This window comes from Molothrus aeneus, chromosome 1 (assembly GCF_037042795.1).
Source record: "Molothrus aeneus isolate 106 chromosome 1, BPBGC_Maene_1.0, whole genome shotgun sequence".
NCBI lineage: Eukaryota > Metazoa > Chordata > Aves > Passeriformes > Icteridae > Molothrus > Molothrus aeneus.
The window spans coordinates 8,620,434-8,640,149 of record NC_089646.1 but is presented as its reverse complement, the minus strand read 5'-3'; the positions used below and the strand labels follow the sequence as shown (position 1 = coordinate 8,640,149).

The window sequence follows — 19,716 nt, the reverse complement described above, 5'->3', positions numbered from 1 at the left end:
TCAACTGTTATATCAAGTCATGCTGTTTAGGCAACCACATCAAAAGAACATACCCTCTTTTGTATAAATTATATATTCCTTGTATCTGTCTTCTCGCATGCACGCAGACGGGGAGATAAAACTTAAGTTTGTTTTTTAATAGCATGAAGCAGGTATTTAGCTGTTATACAACTTGTTTCTGCAACTAAGTTGGTTGATAACAACCCAGGAGCCAAGCTACTGACTTTCTAACTTTTTACCCATTTCCAAGTCAAAACTCCTCAATTTAAAGGTCGGAAAGAGAAATTGACGACTCACTGAAACTCCACAAAGAAACATAAATAGCAGAAGAAAAGCATAGTCTAAGAAAGATGAAAGAGCACCAGTCAGAGTCGGCATGAGACCACTTCGGACCACTTCTTTTGCCTCTTTTCTAAAGTTTACCTGAAAAGACTACTTTGTCTCTTGAAAAGTCCGTGCTGACCTGTTTGTTGCAGTTTACGGATATACAACTTTTTTACCACTTAAAAACTGATTTTAAAATCCATTTTCAGGGTTTAAGTTGATTACTATTCAGCTCAATGTCACAGACCAGAAAACTTCCATCTAGTTTTTCACCCCAAAGAGCTCTTTTTCTTTCTTTTTTTTCCCTTTTTCTGTCTCTTTTTCTTTTTTAAACCCCACAACTTAAATAAAGTTTATTTTTTTGGATGTGTTTTGTTTTTCTGAGAAAGTGGACTTTGAATTACTTTAGCACACCGTCCTGGAATTTTTAAGAACTTCTAAAAAACTCCTGAAACTTTCTAGATCCTAGGACAAATTGTATTTTTTTAGGACCAAAAGCAAATGAGCACTTTGCAGGCAGAGAAGTGTTTGTTCATATGGAACTCTACTGTTCTGTCTAACCTGCTCTATCAGCCTCATCTCTGCAATTTTGCTCGTCTCTCAACACCTTTGTCTGATTAGTAGCTTTTGGAGATCGGGATAAAGACATCACTTGCCACGCTGCATGAGATAACAATTAATTTAACATTAAACTTATCCCCTTTCCATTCACTTTGCTTGGATCGATCTCTGTTAATTGTGTTTGCGGATGCTTTCAACACTATGCTTTTCTTAAAAACTTAATGACACCCCGCAAGGAGGTGTAAGAGTCTAAAACGCTCCTCTCCGACTTTGACCAAAGAAACAAAGAATATAGCCCCAGCGTGCTCAGGAGACCATCTATTTTTAATCAGTTGACTATTCGTGCACTTCCGAAGATACAACGTTATTTTAAACTGGGTGATAGTCCTGATTTTATTAAAAAAAAAAAGTGCCACATTGCAGTTGTGTGATACACAGACACACTAACTTCATTTAACTGCCGCTTCGCATCAGACCTGTTTCTGCTGTTAAAGTGGTCATTTATCAGCTAAAAGGCGAGTGTGTTTAAAAATGTATGTCTTTGGGAGGGAAAGCAATCTCCCTTTTCAGGGGCAAGAAACCTGTTACAAAGCCATTTAGGTGGGTGCGCTCTGAAATGGCATTATTCCCCCCCGGGGTGTTAATATTACCCAAGTGTGTTCCTATTTGCACGGCTCCCTGATATTTCGGCATTTTATTTAACTGCCCTTAGAAACTTGATTTGCACTGAAGCAGCCTGCTAATCTTAATTTTTTCCCCTTTTTCAGAGAGGCATCTGTTCCTCTTGCTGACAAATGTACCATTCTGCCAAGAAAGTTTTTGGAGGAAAAAAAAAAAAAAAAACAGAAGGAAAAAAAAAAAGCAAGAAAAAAGAAAAAAAAAAAAGCGTGTAATTGATGTTATCCCAAGAAAGCGCGATCTCCACCCCTCTCAGCTCCAAGCCCTTCAGGTAAAAGGAAAAAAAAATCTTTCAAGAATTTGTTGCCTTTTTGAGGGTTAACATCAGAAGACAAGCTTGCCTCGCCTTGGCCAATCAGCTCTCGGCCCTGGCAGCTATAATATAGAACTAAAGGCAGACTCCTCTCACTAGCGTCTTGCTTTGCTACCATTAAAATCAGACCCTTTTTTTGTCTCTCGATTGCTGTCTCCCGACCAAACTCCGATGTGTTCCGTTATCAGCGACCTAAAGCCTGCCATTCCAGCACCTGTCTTGCTAGGGATCGGTGGATAGTATACGATTCAGAAAGCAGACAAGGACATAGGAGGAGAGAGAGCTCTAGAGAGACAGCCAGGGATAGGCACAGAGAGCTTTGAAGTAATTGGATTCAATGGACGAAATGCTGCTGTTGACAAGAATTCTCTTGGTGGGCTTCATCTGCGCTCTTTTAGTCTCCTCTGGGCTGACTTGTGGACCAGGCAGGGGCATTGGAAAAAGGAGACACCCCAAAAAGCTGACCCCTTTAGCCTATAAGCAGTTTATTCCCAATGTGGCAGAGAAGACCCTAGGGGCCAGTGGAAGATATGAAGGGAAGATCACAAGAAACTCCGAGAGATTTAAAGAACTAACCCCAAATTACAACCCTGACATTATTTTTAAGGATGAAGAGAACACGGGAGCTGACAGACTGATGACTCAGGTAGAGCCACAGAGATACCTGTATTTGTGTTTGTTAACCTCTCTGAGCAATCCTAAAGGACGCATCTGTCTTAGTATTTTTGAAAGCCCCCCCCTTTCCCTCTCCCCCTCCTCCCCCCGCCCCTCCAAACTCGACTAGTTTCCCCATTGAATGTAAATACCATCTATCCGGCCAAGTTAGCCGGGGCTGGAGCTGGAGCTGTTTCGATATTTGGTGGGGGAATCTGTGTGATACTTACAGTCATTACCGTGCCATGGCGTTCCCTGTAACTTGGTTAGAGATTGCTGCTTGCATTTGTCCCCAAGGATGCACTTTGATCAAACGAATTGCATACAGCTCAGAGGACCCCAAGTGTATAGTGACCGCCAGGCCACCCACTCATTATTACAAACGTAGTCCGCGGTTGCTGCGCCTGCTGACTTGATTTTTTTCTCTATATATTTGATTTAATTTCTCTTTTTTTTCTTTTTATTTCATTTTAACCTTCATTATTATTATTGTTCTCGCGAGCATATTCTAAATTTAGTAGGCATGCAGTCGTGCACTCACAAAAGGCAGCTGAAGCCGGATCGACCATTCCTCATCTGATTCCGTATTATATAGCTCGTATTGCAATACCATCATTTGCAATTGTGCCCATCAGAGCGTAAATATATTGATATTTCTTTAAGGATGCTCGCCGCCAATGCTCTGGTACTTCCATAGGGGAGGGACTTGCAACTTATCGGCATTGCATCACCTTCTGTTTTAAAAAATCTGATGGCACAAGGTTTACAACTGGGTAAATATTGGATTTCGGGTGGAATCGGATTGCGGAACTATTTTATGAACAAAAAGAAAGAAAGGAAAAAAAAGATAAAGGTGAGAGAAAGAGAGAGAGAAAGAGAACCGCTCCGAGTCACCTCGTAATTATAATTCATGCTCAACAGAGAGCTCAGCGAAGTCAATTGCTCTGCTAATCCCGGAGTTTCAGAAACTACATGCAATCTAGACACTGGAAATGGGTTTCCTCCAAATATAGGTCAACAGCGCTTTTTTAATATTAATACATTTAAGCCCCACCTTCAGTGCTAGAGCAGGACTCGCCTGGAAGGACTAGGCGGGGAGTGGACGCGGGGAAGGGGGGGTGGGGGGTGGAATTTCCCAAACTCTCCCGTTCCTCGGCCTGATTTTCCGCACGTTGCCGGGTCTCTCGGGGCGAGGGACCGGCGGCCGCCACCATCTCCTCCCGACCACCTTAAATCGCACCGCACCTCGGAGCGCGGCGGCGCCTCCGCCCGCCGCCGCCGCCGCCGCCCCGCGCAGGGCTGCGGAGCGGAGCGGAGCGGGTGCCGGTCCCCGCTCGGGCGCGGCCCGCGCCCCTCCGCGCACCCGCGGTCCTCCGCCCCCGCTGCCTCCGGAGCCGCATGTCTCGCATTTTCAGCTCCACTTACTCCCCTCGCGTATCGATCGCGGCGGCTCGGGTTTCACCCTTCCCTCCGCAGCCCGGCGGCAGCGGCGGCGGCGGCGGCTCCGCGGGAGACGGGCTCCCGCCGGGGCTCGGCGCATCCCTCCCTGCGCGGCTGCGCCGGTGCGTGTGCGCGGCGGAGCGGAGCGGAGCGGGGCGGCGGGTGCGGGGGGAGCCGGGGCACGGTCGGGAGCGGTGGGCTGCGGGCCGGGGGCGGACTGCGGGCTGACCCCGGCCCCGCGGCTCTCCCGGGGCACGCCGCGCCGGCTACGCGGCTGGCCGCTCCCGCTGCATAAGCTGGCAGCGTCTGAACTCCTGACCTTCTGTCAACTTCCCTCAGACGAACGAAACGAAAACAAATACTTTCCCCCCCCCTCTCCTTCAGCGCTTGTTCCCGTGCCTTAGACACAAAGGGGGGAGGTGGGCTGAGAGCGGCGGGGCCGGGGAGGCCGCAGGGCCGGGTACCCGGCGGCAAAGAGGGGAGCGAGGTCGGGGAGCGAGCGGGGCTCCGGCACCCCGGGCCGGGCAGGGAGCGGGGAAGCGGAGCGGGGTCGCGCAGCGAGCGCACTGCCTGCCCTCGCTCCCCGCTGCCCGGGCACGGCCGCGTCCTCGGCGGCCCGGGGTGCGGTCCTGCCGCTGGCCTCCCTGCCTTGCTTTCCTCTCCTTCCCTCTCTCGCTCGACCGGCAACCTCTCGTTAAATCCCAGCCTTTAAACGCCGGCTTCGGGAGCCCTTCAACCATGGAGAGATCTTTCATGGACAGAATCGTTAAACTTGCAGAGTGGTTGCCGAATGCATTAGTCGGTAGTTAATATTAACTCCAGAAGGGTGGGGGGGAACGCAAACAGAGGTAGGTAAGTCAGGTTCTCAACTTTGCAGGTGACACCAGCAGTTTGCTAAGGGCTCCCCCCTTCCTCCCTTTCCTCCCCCCCCACCCCGGCCATTGGTTGGATTGGGGAGAGAGATAAGGAGGCCAGGTCAGTATGATAAAGCTGGAATTTGTATGAAATAAAATAGCAATCTCGTGTAATGCAGGCACACAACCAGTGCGCGATGTGAGGAATTTAGAGATCAACTTGGCATTTAGGAAGCCCACCAGGTTGTTTACACTGACAGGTACCTGTTAAGTGTTTCCTTCAAGCAATTCATTTGTGAAGAGATTAGGAGCTGGCAGGAGAGGGCTTGTTGAACAACTTTGCCTCCACACAAAGCGTTAGTGGAGGCAGCCCTGCTGAGCTTCACGGTGGCTGAACAGAATTGGGCTTGATTTGTGGCACACGACCCGATGAATTAATAAATAGTCTGGGCTTCACGGCTTTTGACTCTGACAATCCAGCTCAGGCTGTATAAAAGGGAGAAAAGTCCTTTAGGAGGCCGTTTCTTCTTCTTTATTTCGCCTGGAGCCGGGGAGTGGTGCTGGCAGGGCCGGAGCGGCCAGAGCCCCCCGGCGCTGCCCGCGTCCCTGCCCGCGCCCGCTCTCCCGTGCGGGGCACGACATCGCCGTGTCGCGCAGTGCTGTCGCCTTATCAGCAGCTGAGACGTTTGATCCTTCTCCCCCTTTCCCCTGTAAATCAGTGATGGAGCGTATCTATCCACTCAGGTGTGAGAGGGAGAGAGGGAAAAAATAAAATAAATCAAACTCAACTTCCTTGTACCACTGCACTTTGCTGCCGGGAACGGTGCCGAAACCCAAACACCCGTCTCTCTCCATAAAACGGTAGGCCAGAGAGTCCAAAGTGAGCTCGTGAGTGTGTTTTATATCTCTCGGGGACTTTTATATCGCTTTATATCAACCTGTGTGTTGCTGGAATCACTTTTATGGCTGTTGGTGAACACATGGGAACTTCCTTGCTAAACAACCTTGTCACGTCCCTAAAAGTAGCGTCGTCGGAGTAATGGAGGGGCTTTGCCTTCCTGGGACTTTGTGGTCTTTTATTGGCTGTGCTGTGAGCACACTGGGGAGAATGGTCCTGCAGAAGGCCAAGCATAGCAGTCAGGCCAGCAAAAGTGTGGGAAGAGCAGCTTACTGCATCCCGCCGTGGCTTACAGCCACATCGCAATTTGCATCAGGAGAACAATGTCGGGTAGATGCACCTGAGTTGTTTTCCTCTCAAAAAGGAGGAAGAAAGCTGGCAACGTGTGTGTTTCTAACCCTGTACCTTTAGTCAAGTGCTTTTCAATGCTTTCGGTGCCGATTTCCTGTTTCTGCTGGGCTGAGAGTCCTTCTCTCCTGTCGCCACTGTGTCTATTCCCCGCCTGGCTAAGATGGGAATATCCCCAAAACTTCCAGGGTTTCAGCTCACCTCTTTTCCTCACTTTCCCCTGTCCTCTGTGCCTCATTACTCGATCCCTACGTGCTCCTCGTGCTGCTGGGCCCAGTTCAGCCCAGGGAAGGCTGGTGGCTCTGGAGGGTCAATGAAAAACCCTGCAGTACTTTCTCCACGGAGTTGGAAGGGTTTCACTCCACACAAAGGGGCTGCTAGCTTGCATAGCATCCCTGCTCCGCTTAACTTCCCTCCTTGGCCCTCCCTTGCTTTTCATCTTCCCACTAAGAGCTATATTATTGTATGGATTTGCTCGGCTTTGTAGGCGAGCGCCGATGTATGTTTGAAGCGGAGTGAATGCTCCCAGCCCATGCAGCTTTGAGGGCTCTAATGAGTGATGGGCGAAGGGAGAGAAGAAAAAAAACACCCCTCCCTCCAGCACATAAAGGCTGTTAACATGTATTGATACCCTTTTCAACACAGAATTAAGCTGAAAAGACCCGCAGAGACATTCCGGGGGGGAATCCGTGACTCTGAGATATATGGCGAGTGTTTGTTCTGGGCAGAAACTTTGCTCTCGGGAAGGGACAGGGCACTTAGCGGCAGGAATTTGCTCCGTGCAGCTGGCTTTGAATCGGCCAGCACCGGCAGAGGGGGGTCCCCCTGTCCCCGCAGCAGGTGCCAGGGCAGGGAGAAGGTCCGTCCCCGTGGATATTCGCGGTGTTTGATCCTCTGTTCATCCCGTGTCCCCAGGTTTCACTCTCCCCCTCCTCACCTACCTCCGGTCCTTCCCTGGCTGCAGGGGAGGTGAAGATGCTCAGACCTGGCTGAGCCCATCCTGGGGCGCGTTTGGCAGGGAGGGCAGGAACGGCGGGAGAGGGAAGCGGGATGCGGCCCAGGGGGGTATCGATAACGAAGGAGGGGTGTTCCCCTGGCTGCAGCACCCCCACAATGACCCTTTCCTATCTGCCCGTATCCCCGCAGCGCTGCAAGGACAAGCTGAACGCTCTGGCGATCTCGGTGATGAACCAGTGGCCCGGGGTAAAGCTGCGGGTAACCGAGGGCTGGGACGAGGACGGCCACCACTCCGAGGAGTCCCTGCACTACGAGGGCCGCGCCGTGGACATCACCACGTCGGACCGGGACCGCAGCAAGTACGGCATGCTGGCCCGCCTGGCCGTCGAGGCTGGCTTCGACTGGGTCTACTACGAGTCCAAGGCGCACATCCACTGCTCCGTCAAAGCAGGTAAGGCGGGCAGCCTGCCCAAGGACGTGCCGAGGTGGGGAGACATCCCAGGGCAGGAACTCAGCGCCCTAGAGCCTTCTGTGACCTGTCTCTGCTGCCGGGCTCCCTCCTCTCCTCCCTGCAGGGTCCCCATGGCCGGCCCTGCCCCGCCGGCGCTCCCGCGGGGATGGGAGCAAAGCCCCGGGGGCGCAGCCGGCCTTCCTCCCTCCTCTTAGTGACCCCGTCGGAGCAGAGGTGGGGGGAAGGAAAGAGTGAGGGGGAAGGAAAAAACAAAGCCCAGCCAGCTGCAGCAGTTTTTCACAGCACTTTTTATTTGTGTGATTTGCTTGGCCAGCCTCCCCACGAGAGCTGCGTCGCAGCCATACACCCTTCTCCTCCCCCCGTGGGGTCTGATGCTTTCCCCATCCAAGGAGCATGTTCAACACAAACACTCGTGGCCGTCTCCAGCCGCCCCGCTGGCTGCACGCCTTACTCGTGAGCGCTAATCTCCGAGTGGGAGCCGGCCAGGAAAATAAATAAGTAACGTGGTCCCCAGCCTCCTTCAGCGGTAGCCGCTAGGAAATTCCCAGATAGGGATACACATACACATAATTTTTTTTCCTCCCCTCCCCTGTGCTTAGAACGCCACACGCTGTCTCAACTCGGGAACAGCTCGCAAGAAATCCCCGACTCGCAGAGTTTCTTTTCTTGACACTTGACACGTTTTTTGGTGGAGCAAATCTGTCAGCGAGTGACAGCCCCCAGCTCCACCGCCTCCCTCCATCCAGCTGTATGACATCGAAAGCTCCTTTTAAGAGCATACCCTAGCCCAACAACCTGCTGGATGTGTCAGGAGACACTTGGCTGCAAAAGAAAATAATGGGCTTTCTTTAAATATAGCTGTTTGCTTCAAACCCAGCAGCCCCTCGGCAGGGAAACAGCCCAGCCCTGCCATGCCCACCTGCAGGAGGGGTTCACGTCCCCCACTCCTGCCCGGAGCTCCCCAGGGGCTGAGCACCTCTCCTGGCCCATGTGGGCTTTGTCCTGAGAGTCTGCTACTGCTTTTGTTCAGCTCCTGGGTCCTTTCTAGGCGAAAAGAGGCCCTGCAAAGCTGTCAGCTGCGTGCAGATCTGAAACTGCCCTTTCAATAGCCAAGATGGGCTTTGTAGCGCAAGGTGTCCGATTGTGGCGCGCCGTGACCTTAGCCCAGGAGCACCTCCTAATCCACCCCAGGGGTGTTTCACAGGAGGGGAGCCACCCCAAGCTGCTCATTGAGATTCGGCACACAAGGACTCGGGGGCAATATTTGGAGGGTGTCAGGCAGGGTCGTGTGACTGTACGAGGCAGGCTGAAGGGAGCAGGCTTGAATTCCACTCTCTCAGCCTGATCTTAAACTGTCCAAACCTCATTTCATGACAGAGCATCTCATGAGAAGATTAAATCCCATAATGCCAGCAGGAAGATTCTTTATCTAGATCTCTGTTTGCAAAAAGTATGATCCAGGAGACTGGAATGCGAAGAAGAGTTCCCCCAAGGCCTGAATTATTGTCACCAGAACAGAGGAGGGAGAGGCAGGGGTGGTAAAAGGGACATTGATAATGCGCTACAGCAAGTATTTAGAGCAAGCTTCTACATTTAAAATTCAAATACAGGTCTTGAGTGCCTTGGAAAAGTGGCTCTGCTGTGCAAATAGTGCTTGGAAGGTCCTGGGTTTTTGGAGAGCATGTGTGTGAATTGGCACATAGGGTTTCTGCACCTGAACAAATAGGGAGGGGGAGAAAAGGGGGGAAAGAAGCTGGGAAAAAAATGGAAGTGTCCTCTCTTCCAAGAGTGTCTGCATTTATTACATGAATCAGAATGACAATGCTGATCCTTTATTGGATTTTAATTAGAGAACCCAAACAAGCGCTGCTCAAAGAAGCAGATTTTCACACCTCTGCCAATTCACTGGCATGTTTGTAGAGCTGCTACACTACTACATCTATTCATCAAGTCCCTGAATATGCAAACAAAGCTCTAGCCAGACCTTTACTGCCAGCTTGTAGGAAGGTGTAGTTTACTAGCAGAGGCCTCCACATAAAGCACATAGCTTGTTTGTTGCCATGTCCTCCCTGAAGAGGGAGGCCTTGGAGATCTTGCTGCTTCATTTCTGAAGGAGAAGTGATAAAGTCATTAGCAAATCAATAATGGTCTAATTTTCACCCTTCCTGTCCTTCCTGAGAAAGTCATTAGGAGACACTCCAAGGGTTTGTTTAAATCATAGGAATTTCAGTAGCAGCCACAGAGACAAAATATAAAATCTGTCCATCTTTAGGGGCAATATCATGAGGTTTCTTAACTGGTATAGGGAGTAACTGGGAGAAAGCAGGGAAAGGCAAAGGAGGGATGGGGAATCTCAGCACTTGCTACCATGACATCCTATGGGATATTAACCAAAATTTAAAAAACAGAGTAGTTAGGAACACTGCAAGTCCCTCTGTTAAGACAGAGATCAGCCTGGAGCACAGCAGACTTTTTTTCCCACCACCCCACAGGTGGCTGAGCTTCAAAAAAATGATTTGCAAGAGAGACAGAGTCTCATTGCTACTTTTGCTTTCTTTAAGTCTGAGATAGTTCCTCTCAGTAGCACAGGAAAGCAGCAACAGCTACTCTAAGCTCTAACTCCCAAGAGCTGGAGGAGGTGGAGGAGGCGTTTGCTTGGGCCTGGCACAGGTGTTGGGCTGCTCTGGGACCACACGCTCTGAGACAGGGAAGAGCATGCTTCTCCTAGGGGGGAGGGAGAGGTTTCTTTCTTTTCTGGGAGAGGATTGAAGCAGAGTGCTGGAGATGCCAGGCAGGGGTGCTGTGAGTGTGGGATGTGCCCCAGTAGCCACCATGCTGAGCGGGAAGGCTGGAGGCAGCATGGGGGCTTGTGCAGCACTATGCAGGGGGATTTGGGAAATTTGGGTTGCTGCTTTGCAGTGCCAAAATTTGTGTGCAACCTGAGGCAAAGTCTCCTCCTGTCCTCTGCTTTTTGCTGCCCTAGATTTGCTCCTTGAGTAAGAGCTGAGTGGGGACCCCGAGCATTGAGAGCACAGGCTTAGAGAAGAAACTTTATGCCAGCAAAACCACTCAGCTTTGAAAGCCTGCAACTTATCTGGCATCAGGTGTCAGTACAGGGTAAACAGCAGCCAAATGGGACGTTCTTCCAGAAGAGATTTTGTTCTGGAACAGTTTTCTCAGTGGAAATATTTTGGCTCATTTCCTTTATGAGAAAAATCGCTCTTGTAACTCCTAACCCAGAGGAGATTTTATACTGACTCAAATCTGCAGGAAGGGGATTCTCACTTGACCCACTGAGTGCAAATGGGGTGTGCTCATAGATGACGGTGAAGGAATTTCAGAGGGGAATCTGGCTGTGTCCTGCACTTTTTTGGTGGGTTGGGGTGGCTGGGGAAGTGCTAAGTTCCTGCATGCTCCCGTACCCCAGCCCAGCATGTGCCCTCTAACCCTGCTCTGCCTCTCTCCTTGCGCAGAAAACTCAGTGGCAGCCAAATCTGGTGGTTGCTTCCCTGGCTCGGCCACGGTGCACCTGGAGAAAGGTGGGACCAAGCTGGTGAAGGACCTGAGGCCTGGAGACAGGGTGCTGGTGGCCGACACCGAAGGCCGTCTGCTCTACAGCGACTTCCTCACCTTCCTGGACCGCGAGGACGGCTCCCACAAGCTCTTCTACGTCATCGAGACCCGGCATCCCCGGGCCCGGCTGCTGCTGACGGCCGCCCACCTCCTCTTCGTGGCGCCCCAGCAGAACCAGTCCGAGGCGGGGAGCGCCGGCAGCGGGCGGGCGCTGTTCGCCAGCCGCGTGCGGCCGGGCCAGCGCGTCTTCGTGCTGGGCGAGGGCGGGCGGCGGCTGCTGCCGGCGGCCGTGCACCGCGTGTCGCTGCGGGAGGAGGCGTCGGGAGCCTACGCGCCGCTCACCGCCCAGGGCACCATCCTCATCGACCGCGTGCTGGCCTCGTGCTACGCCGTCATCGAGGAGCACAGCTGGGCGCACTGGGCCTTCGCTCCCTTCCGCCTGCTGCAGGCCCTGCTGGCCGCCCTCTGTCCCGCCGGGGTGGGGTGCCCCATGGGAGACCCCACGGCCCCCGGCATCCACTGGTACTCTCGGCTCCTCTACCGCATCGGCAGCTGGGTGCTGGATAGTGACTCTCTGCACCCGCTGGGCATGATGGTGTCGTCCAGCTGAGGGCACCCCGCGCCATCCCGCCAGGCTCCAATGGAGAGACAGAGACACGGAGGGAGAGAGAGAGAGAGAGAGAGAGAGAGAGAAAGGAGAGAAAAAAAAAGAAAGAAAAAAAAGAAAACACTAAAAGAAAAAAAAAAAAGAAAAAAATACATATTTTTAAAAGAGAGCACGGATAAAGACTTAAAAATAATAATAATAAAATAATAATAATTAAGTAGGACAGTCCAAAGTAGACTTAAAGGGAAACAAAGACCCCTGGAAGTTCTGTTCTGTTTAGTTTATAAATATATATATATTTTTATTTGTTCTTTTGTTTTGTTTGTTGGTTGTTTTTTTTTTTCCTCCTCTCCTGGATATTTATTTCTTTGGTATTTTGAATAGATGTTTTAAATGATATGAACCGGACCTTCAAGAGCCTTAAATAGTTTCTTTGATAATTTATTATCATGTGAACTGTACTCACAGGAGAAAAAATTATTTTGTGAGGCCAAGCAAAACTGCGCAGAGTCTATTTTTCTACATGTCATGTGTGTCCTGACTTTCAGAAAGCAAAATTCTGTACTTTCCCATCTCTCCATTACATTGCTCTTTCATTTCAGCAAGTCTAAAAAACAAGCAAACAAACAAACAAACACACACAAAAAAGACAAACTTCATGGGGGTCCGTAAATTATATTTTTATACACAGAATTGTAAATTAGATTTTTTTGAGAGATCAATACTTAACTGAATCACATTTCGTTTTTTGAAATAGTGTAAAATATGAGAATATATTATTTTAATTTAAATAGTTGCAAATGTAACATCATTTCCTGTATTGTTTACCATGTTTTGCTTTGTAAAAACATCATTTGGCCACGTTCATGGAAGTTCATGGAAGTCGAGACTGTTACACAAACTTTTTATTTGCAAAAACCGTAAGAAACCTTGTTATTTTTAACTTCAGAAAAAGTTTATTAGAAAATAATATTTTTTAAAAAGCGCACATGGCGGCAATTCTGTGACGATGGAGATGGTAGTTTGTACAGAGGGGGGAAAAGGATGTTTTGCATTAATAAATTGAGAAATAACTGCTGTAAATTTACTAAAATGTATTTTTGAATATTTTGTAATAGTTTTAATAGTTTTATAGAAATAAAATGTGCCATGCACAGTTTGGTTAGTATATAATAACTAAGAGTTCCTGGTGCATCCCATTTTTTTTTTTCCTTTTTGCTTGTTGGTTTAGGAAACATGATACCTAAATGAGCGCCCATTATTTTATTTAGATGTGTTGCTTATAACATTTAATTTTGGTACTTTAATTAAGGAAACGAATCCATCACATCTGTGCATAACCTGGAATCTCTTGTACTGACAGTAGAACCTCACTTATTTGCACGAGCGACCAGGAGACGGGTTTCCCTTTGCCAGAGCCAAGGCTCCCCATCCCTGCTCAGGCAATGCTCCTCTCTTCCAGCTCCAGCCCCGACTCCATGTCCACCTCCCAGTCTGGAATGGAGACTGTAGATGGCTCTTAAAATTGATTTCTGAGGATGCTAAATCAAGTTTTCCCTTTGAAGTGCATTAATGTGGAGGGAGGCAGCTGCCTTCTCCTTTTGGCAACTCCGGGATTTTGGTGGACTTCAATTTGGGTGCCCAGAAGATGGAAATCTGAGGGAGAGACATTGACTTTGGTGAGTTAGAGGGGTTCATGTGGCTGATGCTGGAAGAAGGAGACAGCCACCAGATTTCACTGACTGCTTTGAGTAACAGCACAGAGCTTGGGGCCACTGAGAACAGAGCAAAACACCCTTTGCAAAACAAACAAAAGGGTAAAGATTTGTTCATTTATGCTGAGAGACATTCCTTAGCTGTAATGCAGGAGTCTGTCCCAAGCCACCCATGGGTGGATGTGCTGGAGATGTGTTTTAGGAGCTGAGTGATGGGGCCAGCGCTGCATCCCCTGCCTGGTCCCAGCCCCAACCCACCCTGAGGGGATCATCCTTGACAGGTGCTGATCAGTGAGGTTCTGCTGTGCCACGTGCTCCTCCACTGAGGGTTTCCAGGATCCCTTTAAAAATGTTGCAAAACATTGTGTGTGCATGTGTGCACGCGTCTGCGACGGGACCGTGCCAGAAGGGAGCTTGCCTTGAATGTTTTCTCACCTTTTCTTTGGTTTCCATTACTTGCCAGTCTAGGATGTTCATCCACCAGGCCTTTTGCTCCAGAGACACAGCCACGTTCTCTGCTGGGATGGATGGCATCTCCACAGCCTCCCAGAACGTCCCTGCCTGGGGCCATCTCCAGAGAGTGTCGACCATGCCCTTCCACGCTGAAATCCCAGGAGCTTCTGGAGCGCTGTCAGGAGCTGGAGGCCGAGTTCCACGCACGAGCATTGCTGTGTGAAGCCCTGACAGATGGATGTGGTTTCTCCTTCCTGTCAACCTCTAGTCCAGCTCCACTTCCAACCTCCAAAGCTTGGACATGGCCAGGGTGATGAGACTTTGGAGTGACCACAGTGTGCTGCAGCACCAGGAGAGGAACAAAGCCACCCTCATGCCTACCCAACGAGAGGCATCACGGGGGACTGTGGACTGCCTGCTGGGTGCTGAGAACCTGCTGCCCACCCCAGCTTGGACTCTGCCACCTCCCTGTCTTTGGGGTGTGCTGAGGGCTGCAAACCCAGATGATTTGGGGCATGTGAGAATGTTATCGTGGAACAAATGAGTCTCTGCTGTGAGTCTGGCCTTAGTTTGGCAGCGTCTGGGTGTCTGAGCTCTCTTACTCAGTCTCTGAGAGGTGGTTGCCATTTTTTAAGGCCTCTACACTCAAAGAAATGACCGTGTTGGAAGGTGCCTTCTCCAGAGGTCGGATGGTGGAGGTGTTTAGGGATGTCAATGATCAAACTTTAAGCCACTGGCTGGAGGGCTTCAATCTAAATTGCAACTGAGATGTTAAAGAGCCATCAGACCAGAGCCCACACTTGTGTCAGGGCAGGGCACATGCCTGGATGGGACCACACCAGACATTGCCTCATTTAATCTTCACCCAAAGGCCGAGACGAGCTCAGATCTTTGTGGTGTGAGAGAAGCTTAGATGCTCTTACACCAGGATCAGCCTGTTTCACTGAGCAGAGAAATGCTGCGCCATGTTCTCCGTCACACTTATTCCAAGCAGCTTTACGTCTTCCTCTCACCGTGTCTGAATTCCACCTCTCCCTCTGGCTCCTCTCATCAGGATCACCCCTCTGTGGTGTGTTAGATGGGCCAATCCAACCCACAGCCACAGCTCTTGTATGAAGGATGTACTGTCATAACCTTGTGCAAAACATCTAGGAGATGTCACTGTCCATTTTCAGGGTCCGAGTATGGCAATAGTTTGTATAAAATGTACACATAGTGGTGGCTACAGAATAGTTTATGACTAAATACATATCTATTACTGTCAAAATAATGTATAAGAATGTACTTGAAGCTATTATCCTTGTGCTCTGTTGTCTGAATAATTAAAGAAATTACAGACACTTCCTGAAATGTCTGATATGTGATGGCATTCCTATTGCACACCTCTGAGGAGTTTACCCTGATGAAATTGAAATGCAGAGTGGGGATCCTGTGGGATTTGGTATTGGACTCTTCAAACACACCAAGAATTGTGCCAGTGGGGCTCCATGTGGTGGCCACAGCCTCCTTCTCCTCCCACCTACAGCCACGTGGGCAGTCTGTCATTTACCTGTGAAATATTGCGTGGCTCTGCAAAGCCAACTCATTTGAAGGGTTCTGTGGGGTGGCAGAGGTGCCCTGAAGGGCAGCCCACCAGCAGCTGCCTGTCCTCTCCACCTCCCCCAGCCAAGCCAATGTGAGAAATGACCCTAATGAGACTGGGACTAGTCTGTGTTTACTTGACCAATAGTTCAGGCAGTGGCCTGGTGCTCAAACCCTCCAAAGGGAAGCTGGAATGTGCCAGTAAAAGAGGATCACATCCATAGTGCATCACTAAAATCCAAGCCAAGCACTGGGGTGAACCAGGTGTTTTCCAGCCTGTAGCTGTGCTGTGCCTCAGCCAGCAGCTCTTGGTGCCCTCACAGGAGAAAGTTTGCCTAGCTGGGTCTTTAGACGTATATGCACATATATGTCTACATATATAACACTATTATCCTGATATTAGGAGCTCAGCACATCCCACCAGGACATAAATATGTTTACACTGGCCCTCCTGAGCATTTCCCACCATGCTGAGGCTGAACAGGAGATGTAAATCAGCCTGGCTGGGTGATAATTGGGCAGCAGTTTTGCAGCCCCAGTACAGCATCTATTTCAATTACAGGGGGAAGGAAACCAGAAAGAGCATTTTATCTTACTCATTACTGCAAGCCATAAGGGACCACTAGATTTCTCAAGCTTTTGAAATTCTCTCTTCAGCAGTTTCTGCCTTGAAACTAGTTCAAACTTAACTGAAAAAAAGGTCAATTTTCCATGTACAGAGCCCTTCAGAGCTTTCAAAGGAGCAGTGCTAATGTGATCCTTGGCCCAGGAGGGCTGAAAGGGAAAAAAAAATCATCTTTAAAAAAAAGCATCTTTACAAGCAATGGGATTGTCTCAGATTTGATAGGGGCCCCATAGCCACTGTTTGGGTCAAGATTGTTAAATATAATTTTTAATGCTTTGCATTTGGGGTGTTCGGACTTATGTATTTAAATAATTTTGGTTTTCAGGGATGAAAAGGAGTGAACAAATGCAGGAAATAAGAGTTTAAGAGTTTAATGATCTTGCCCTGGTTCCAGTGAAATCAAGAGTGGCATCCAGAGGTGATTTGGGTGCACAGGCAATTGTGCACCTTAAAGCTGAGTGCAGGACCCTATATAACTTCTTTTCCTTTCATTTTTAAGTGAGAGCAAGACATCTCTTTGGACAAATATTACTGCAAATCAGGGATGATTTGCCACAAGGTCAGGAAATCTGTTTGGGGTAAAAATATTTGGTTTGATGTCCTGTGACCTAAATGTGAAATAAATATTAGATTTGCTCAGTTTGGTGTGAACAGATGTCTGTTTGTATTACTGGGGAGGAGATGAGGTGACAAGGGATGCTCTGCATGGTGTGACTGTGGAGGGTTCCTTGGCCACCAAACTCACATCTGGCTGCTGCCCAAGGGCAGGAGGGGTTGGACATGGCCAGGGGAGCAGGGATGCTCTGAGAACACCAAGTGCTTCATGCAGCTCTGCCCAGCTCACTGGACCCTGGAATGGCACAGGGACCCCTTCCCCTTCAGCCCATCTCTGGGGCAAAGCTTCTCTGGACCAGACCTCTGGGACATCAGGATGCCTCCCTTGGAAAGGGGATGTGCTCACAGGGAAACCATACTTGGGAATGCTGGATCATTCCAAGTTTTGAGACTTTTGATGGCATTGTCTGCAAGGGAGTGGATGATGCATCTGTGTGCAATTACAGCAACTTCCTTTTGGTCTCATGACAGGCAGACACTGTGTCATAGTCCTGTCACAGGCTTTCACTGGGTGGAGGAAACCTATTTACAAGCAGGATACAGATCAGGCCTTGGCTAGTTTGGAGCATTAAAGCATTTCATGGGCCTTTTTTTTTTTTTTTTTGGAGCAGTTTAGGCTGTAAGGAGCCCCTGGTGGTCCCAGGTCTCACCTCAGCCCATACTGGGCCCACTTAGGACAATCTGCTGGAGGCCACCCTCTGTCAGGTCCCACATGTCTGCAAGGATGGAGGGGCTCCATCCCTCTGAGAAACTGGTTTTGTTAAATATACTAACAGTTTCCCTAAATACAGCAGCCTTGCATCCCATCTACCAAGAATCTTCCTTTATAATCTTGCATTTATTCTGTGAGGAAGGAGAGCAAAGAGTTAAAACAAGATTAGTTTTAAGAAATCCCAGACTCAGAATCTGGGACATTCAGAGCTCTGCTAAGTTCTGCTGCTGCTCCTGCAGCCTGCCCTGAGCACAGAGCTGAAGCCTCACTCACCCAGCTCACCTCTTCCTTGTAAGTCAGCCCCATCCTGTTTTCTACAGCAGTAAGAACTGGTTTTAATTATTAGACAGTAATGAATGCAAATAAATATTAGTCTCAGGATTGCTCATGAACAATTCTCTTGGAATAGTCACTGGTTGGGGTGTAAGCTTTGTTGGCTTTGCCAAATGATGCCCTTTCTACTCAGCAGAGTTCTTCTGGAAACAGGAGTGTAATAAATGTTCAGTATCAAACAAGTCTGTTCTGGCAGAGTATTTGTGAATAACCATTTTGTGCTAACACCAGTGGAAGCTATGGGGTTCACAGGCATCAGAAAGTCCAACTGCCATTCAAATATTTGCAAATAATGAATATGTGATCCCACAAATAACAACAAACCAACCTGGTTGCTTTCATTGAGGAAAATGATTATGAATCACTGTGTACTGTGGGCTCCATCCAACAACCACCAGCGTCAAAAGAAGTTTTTCCACAACTTCAAACAAGCAGGGAGCTGAGCTGTGTTTGCTCAGCTTTACCTGGTGTATCCAACACTCTCATATTGCACCATCAAATAATAGGATTTATCAGGCCAGTAAGAATTTCCCAGAGCAGCCAAGAGTGGGCACATTTCACCTCCTGACTGCAAATGTGCAGCTCCCACTGATGTCAGCAGGGTTATGTATGGGCAAAATGAGGTCAGACTGTGTTGCCCTACTTTATGTGCCCTGTGGTATTACACTCAATTAAGTTTTGTCTCCCAGGACACAGCCTCTCTCCCACTTAAGTCACCAGGAACTTTGTCACTGCACAGCAGTGCAGGAGGAGGAACGAAATACCAGCCTTTGATCCAGAGTGCAATGAGTTTTAACCCATGTATTCAGGAACTTTCAGCTGCACCTTGAAAAGACTGGGTTAAATTCACTAAAAAACAAATATATCCGTGAAAGTCCCACATGGGGCATCTTCAGGAGAAGGTAACAGCTTTGCCAGCTCACCCAGAGCCTTGCAGAGTGTAGCAGACTCAGCAAGAGCTGCTTCCCAAGGCAGCAGGGCATCTTTCCTGCCCTCTGCCAACAGCTCCTCAGTGATCCCTGCAGAAAGATCCCGAATATCATGGACAACATCTTTTAGAGAGCACAGCAGGATCAGTCACATCTTCTGTGTGGGTGACCACGTGCTTGACTACTTTGAAAATATTAACCACTGGTTATGAACTGAAACTATAAATAGCTGGAGGAAGGAGAAAACAGTAAAGTAAAAAAAATTCCTCATTGCAGACAAATAAGTTGCCAGAACAATGCCAGGCTTTGAGTGAAGCAGGTTTGGTCCTTGTCCCTTTGATGGGGTTTCTTCTGATTTTGAGCAAGTAGCTTGTTGTCTCCCTGGCTTTACCAGAGATGGGCAGAAAAACATCTCTGAGGATACTTTTCCACAGTCTGTGGGGTCAACATGATGAGAAACACAGTGGATCAGATATCATCAGCTACTGCCCATGTGCAGCTCTGAGGATTTCCTCTGTGGGCACATGGTGAAATGCAGGAACTGCCCAAAACCTATACTGACAAATAGTCAGGCTATTTGAAAGTCCTCTTAATTTATCCTTTTGTAAAAAAATTGATTTAATTTTTAGACATCTCACAGCTGCCAGTATTAGGCATCCTTATTTATAAAATCAGCATACTTCCTGCCAGATTTTTAATTCCATTCTAAATACCTTTGGAAAAGAGGACAGATGACTTTTTGCATGATGTTAAACTCTGCATTACACACATACATCACAAGGAGGACCCACAAGGCTTTAGCCAGACCAAGGGTAAGAAAATATTTTGGCTTCTGATTGTGTCTCCACCATGGAGAGGAGATTCCTGCTGGCTGGAGAGTCTGGCTGGACAAGATCTCTGTAGACTAATGAGTGAGCTGAGACACCAAGAGCTCACAGAGAGCTGCAAATATGTCTGAATGTAGGTGTCCTAACCTTACTTCTGAATCCTGCCTAAAGTGTCATGTCAGCCTTCTGCAGAGGCTCCCCATGGAGCCCCAGGCTACATTGGGAGCATCCCTGTCTCATCCAGGGG

At 49.0% G+C, this 19,716-nt stretch overlaps 1 protein-coding gene across 1 annotated transcript; it reads left to right on the top strand.

The window, feature by feature from the left end:
• Positions 1 to 1,800: 1,800 nt before the first annotated feature.
• On the top strand, positions 1,801 to 16,692 carry SHH (sonic hedgehog signaling molecule). The gene is made up of 3 exons (XM_066551094.1): positions 1,801 to 2,522; positions 7,217 to 7,478; positions 10,973 to 16,692. Exons 1-3 carry the CDS (start codon positions 2,214 to 2,216, stop codon positions 11,680 to 11,682), a joined length of 1,281 nt encoding a protein of 426 aa, XP_066407191.1. The 5' UTR covers positions 1,801 to 2,213; the 3' UTR covers positions 11,683 to 16,692.
• The last annotated feature ends 3,024 nt before the right edge of the window (positions 16,693 to 19,716 follow it).

Bases quoted from the DNA above. Each gene is read 5' to 3' on its own strand.
- SHH (XM_066551094.1), top strand. From the start codon at position 2,214: ATGGACGAAATGCTGCTGTTGACAAGAATTCTCTTGGTGGGCTTCATC. The intron at 2,523-7,216 runs GTAGAGCCACAG...GTATCCCCGCAG, and splicing joins CTGACAGACTGATGACTCAG to CGCTGCAAGGACAAGCTGAA. The intron at 7,479-10,972 runs GTAAGGCGGGCA...CTCCTTGCGCAG, and splicing joins CCACTGCTCCGTCAAAGCAG to AAAACTCAGTGGCAGCCAAA.